Consider the following 4,413-nt stretch of genomic DNA (forward strand, 5'->3'; position numbering starts at 1 on the left):
TGGTGGCCCCCTTTGTCCCACTGTTGGCCCCCTTTGTCCCCGTGGTGGCCCCATGTGTCCGTTGGTGGCCCCATGTGTCCGTGGGTGGCCCCAGCCCCCGCTCCGTGTCCTGCCAGTGATTCCCAGCTCCCCTCCCTCCTGCAGATCCTGGACGAGGTGGAGAAGCGACGCCAGATCTCCATGGCTGTGATCTACCCCTTCATGCAGGGCCTGCGGGAATCGCCCTTCCCGGCTCCCGGGAAATCCGTCACCATCAGGAGCTTCATCCCCGAGTCGGGCACTGAGGTGGGGTCGAGGCCCCTCATGGGCATGGGGAGCCCGGGACATGCCAGGGAACAGGATATTTCAGGGAGACTGGGACATGCCAGGGAACGGGGGAGGAATGTGTTGAGCTCTTGGAGGCCTCATCCCATGGGAATGTGGGTGTCACCTCCCTCCTGATCCTGTGAGGATGAGGATGGAGCCCATCCACCACCCCCCAGCCCGGAGCTGGAGCTACCACCTCAAAACTCCCTGATCATAGCCCAGGACTGGCACAGCCCTGAGGGAGAGGCTGTGCTGGGGGTTCCTGGGGGGCCCAGAGGTGCCAAGTCTCCTCCCTGACAGGGTGGCCAGGCCCTGGCACAGCTGTCAGGAGTCCCCATCCCTGGAATTGCTCATCCAGCCCAGGGATGTGGCACTTGGGGACGTGGTCGATGTGAATTGGGGTAACTGGGCTCTATGCTCTTAGAGGGCTTTTCCAACCTTAATAATTCCACGATTCCACAATTCCACTCCCCTCCAGAGGTCTGTGCCCAGCTCCCAGCCCTGATCCCTGCCCTGATCCCTGCCTGTAGGGATAAAGCAGCATTCCCAGCTTTTCCCTGTGGAGAGACCCGATCCAGGATTGTCCCACCCCCACCCAGCCCAGGCACGGGCACAACCTTTAATTTGCTTTTCCTTTCTCCTGTGGCAAAGCTGGGCTGGAAAAATGGGAAAGGTCTCAGTGCTGGGCATCCCAGGGCTGTGTCCTGCCAGGGAGGAGCCGAGGGAAGGCAGTTGGAGCAGCTGGAAAGCCAAGCCATGGATTTCTTCATCCAGGAAGGCTCTTGTGAAAGGGTTTCTCAATGCCCTGGCCTGGGCCCAGGCTGCCCCAAGAGCCACAGGGGGAGGAGGGAGGAGGAACGAGGGTGTTCTTCGAAAGAGCTGCATCTGGGGCTCCAGGAAGGGGCTGGAGCAAGGCCAGGAGATCGGGGAGACAACAGGGAAAAGGGGGAAGATAAACTCTGGGAGCTGCCTGGGCTGGAGCCGGGGCTGGTGCAGGGGCTGTGCCGGGAAGGGGCTGTGCAGAACTGGCTGGAGCTCTGGCACCAGCTGGGAAGATGCTCCATGAGGTTGGAGAAGGGGGATTTCCCCCCCCCCGAGGGTGAGGAGAGGGTCCTGTTAACCCTCCAGTGCCCAGGAGAGGGTCCTGTTAACCCTCCAGTGCCCCCCATCTCCTGCCTCCAACGGGACCAGCGGGTGTGGGAGACCTTTGGCAGGGGCAGGGGCAGCTGAGGGGGCAGAGTAGCTGCAAGGATCCATCAGATCCCTCCCTTCTGGGCCATCCTGGCTGGGAATTCCCAGCCCAGAGAGGGTGTAGAGGAAGGTGTTGTGGTAGCAAAAGTCATGGCCTCAGCCCTCCCCCCTTCCCTCCCCCCTTCCCAGGAAGCTGCTGCTCCCAGATGAGCTGAGGGGCACTGAGATAGGGCCTGTGTCCTACCAAGCATTCGGGTTAAAAATCCCAAATAAACAACCCCATAGAGCACATCCACGTGGCCTCCCCTGCACCCCCAGCACAGCCCAACCGTCCCAGTGGGATGAGCCCGGATTTGTCCCTCTCACAGGGACACGGGGCAGAAGCTGCAAACCCGGGGCATCAGCTGCTCCCAGATCACCTCCTGGGGGGCCAGGGCAGTGCAGGGAGATGTCACCCCCCGTAAGCTGGGCTTTGTGGCTCTCCCCTGGCAGCTCATCGAGCTCACCCGGCCCGTGGATGCCCGCCTGGAGCACGTGGAATTCCAGGCTCTGCTCCAGCGGCTCAGCCCCGACCTCATCCTGCACATCTTTGCCTCGGCCGTGCTGGAGCGGAGGCTCATCTTCCTGGCAGAGGAGCTCAGGTGAGCCCGGAGCATTTTGGGATTAAAAAACCCCCCCAAAACCCCTGGAAGGAGCTCAGGGTGGGACATTCCTCCTGAGCAGTGACATCACTTTTCCTCCCTGGGAGAGCCCAGCTGGTCAGAGCCTGTGCCAGCCATGCCCAGGGGGTGGGTTTGATCCCTGGGTGGGCCTTTCATCCGGAGTAGGACCTGCTCATCCTTGTGGGGCTCTTCCAACCTGGAATATTCTGTGTCCCTGCTATCTCGTGATCCCCCCCTGTGGCTCCCTGTCCCCAGTGTCCTGTCCCAGTGTATCCACGCCGTGGCTGCTCTGCTGTACCCCTTCACCTGGGCACACACCTACATCCCTGTGGTCCCCGAGTGCCTCCTGGACACCGTCTGCTGCCCCACGCCCTTCATGGTGGGCATCCAGCTGCGGCACCTGGAGCGGGTCCTGGAGCAGCCCATGGAGGAGGTACCTCACCCCTGGGAGGGGACAGTCCGTGACCCTGGGCTGGGTTGGCCCCGGGGCTGGAGGCTCTGGCCGTGCCCTTTTCCCAGCCAGGGAGGCTGGAAATGGGGAAATGGGACTTGGGAAATGGGGGTGTCCTCCTTGTCCCCTCCTGTCGGTGCCAGGGGCGATCCCCCCCGCCCCCCAGGCAGCAGCCCCCGGGCTCAGGGAGCTGCCCTGGGATCATCCTGAGCTGGAGGAAGCAGAGAAGGGGATGAGGCACCAAAGCTGCACCAAACCCCTGCCCTGGGGGGCTGCCCCTGCCCCCCTGTCCGGGGCTCTCGGGCACAGAGTGGCTGATCCTTCTCCTGCCACCCGCCCCGCACACACACCAGGTTCATCCCAAAGCAGGGGGAGGACGTTGGATGCCCTGGGAGGGCTGAACCTGTTCCCCTCCTGCTCTCTTGCAGGCCCTGATGGTGGATCTGTGCCAAGGGAAGATCATCCGGGCGGTAGGTCCCCCCTGGGGGGGCTGGGAAGGGCCTTTTCCCCCTGGGTGTTGGATACCTGGCAGCTTCCACCTTTTAACATGGATTCTCACTGCCAGAGGGCAGGGATAGACGGGATATGGGGAGGGAATTCTCCCCTGGGAGGGTGGGGAGGGGCTGGGATGGAATTCCCAGAGAAGCTGTGGCTGCCCCACCCCTGGGAGTGTCCAAGGCCAGGCTGGAGCCACCTGGGATGGTGGGAGGTGTCCCTGCCCAGGGCAGGGGTGGGACTGGATGGGATTTAAGGTCCCTTCCCACCCAAACCCTCCTGGGATTCCGTGGTTCTGTGATTTTGGAGGCAGAGCCCCCTCAGTGTCCCCCCCAGGGAATGTCCCATGAGGGGACATCTCCAGACACTGCTGGTTGTGAGCTGGAGCAGGAGGGTCCATCCCAGCCCCAGCATCACCATAGCACCTTGCAATGACAATTAATTAATGAATTAATAACCTAATGAGCTTCTAAAGCCCCACTGGATGGGCTGTGCCAACCCCCAGCCACCCGGATCCCAGCAGTGCCGGGTGCTCCATGGCTCCCTGTCCTTCCAGGTGGGGGATGAGGAGCAGATCCTGCCCGTGAAGCTGCAGAACGAGATGCTGACGGCCCTGACCAAGCACAACTACAACAACAACGTGCTCAGTAAGGATGGGTCTTTATTCCCACTAAACACAGGCTGGAGCTGCCCCGGGGCCCTCGGCCAAGGGACGCTCCTGAAGGGACCTGGACCGGGATGCTCCTGCCCCTCTTTGCAACCAAATGCAGCCACAGGAGGGAAATCCCTTGGCTTTTCCTCTGTCTGCTGAAACCTGTGAGCAGGAACAGCGAATTCTGCTGGAAAAATGAAGCTTGGCCAATGTAAAGGGTTTGGAAAGGAACAACAGCCAGGGCTCCCTCAGCAAAGTGGGTCTGGGGTTTGGTCACTGGCACAGGGGCTTGGAGCGAGTGATTCCTTGGGGTGCAAACACAGAGCAGGGTAAAATATCATCCAATTATATATTATTGAGCCATTAGAGAGTGTCCAAAGGAGGCAATGAGGAGGGGGAAGGGCCTCAAGGGGCTGAGGGCACTTGGTGTGTTGAGCTGGAGCAGAGGAGACTGAGGGGAGACCTCACTGCGGTTCCAATTCCTGGGCAGGGGCAGAGGGGCAGGGACTGAGCTCTGCTCTGGGGGACCAGGGACAGCAGCCAGGGAATGGCTGGAGCTGTGTCAGGGCAGGCTCAGGTTGGATCTCAGCAAAAGGTTCTTCCCCCAGAGGCTGGTTGGGCACTGCCCAGGCTCCCCAGGGCAGTGGGCACAGCCC

At 61.6% G+C, this 4,413-nt stretch overlaps 1 protein-coding gene across 1 annotated transcript in view; it reads left to right on the forward strand.

The window, feature by feature from the left end:
• Positions 1-4,195, forward strand: part of DENND2D (DENN domain containing 2D) — a 12,487-nt gene extending 8,292 nt beyond the window's left edge. The window contains exons 7-11 of the mRNA XM_027669173.1: positions 145-285; positions 1,990-2,138; positions 2,415-2,592; positions 3,039-3,080; positions 3,662-4,195. Coding sequence (XP_027524974.1) covers positions 145-285; positions 1,990-2,138; positions 2,415-2,592; positions 3,039-3,080; positions 3,662-3,916 — 765 coding nt within the window. The 3' untranslated portion in view covers positions 3,917-4,195. The remainder of the gene's footprint in view (positions 1-144; positions 286-1,989; positions 2,139-2,414; positions 2,593-3,038; positions 3,081-3,661) is intronic.
• Positions 4,196-4,413: the final 218 nt, after the last annotated feature.

Source organism: Corapipo altera, unplaced genomic scaffold, assembly GCF_003945725.1.
Source record: "Corapipo altera isolate COAL_440 unplaced genomic scaffold, ASM394572v1 300, whole genome shotgun sequence".
Classification (NCBI taxonomy): domain Eukaryota; kingdom Metazoa; phylum Chordata; class Aves; order Passeriformes; family Pipridae; genus Corapipo; species Corapipo altera.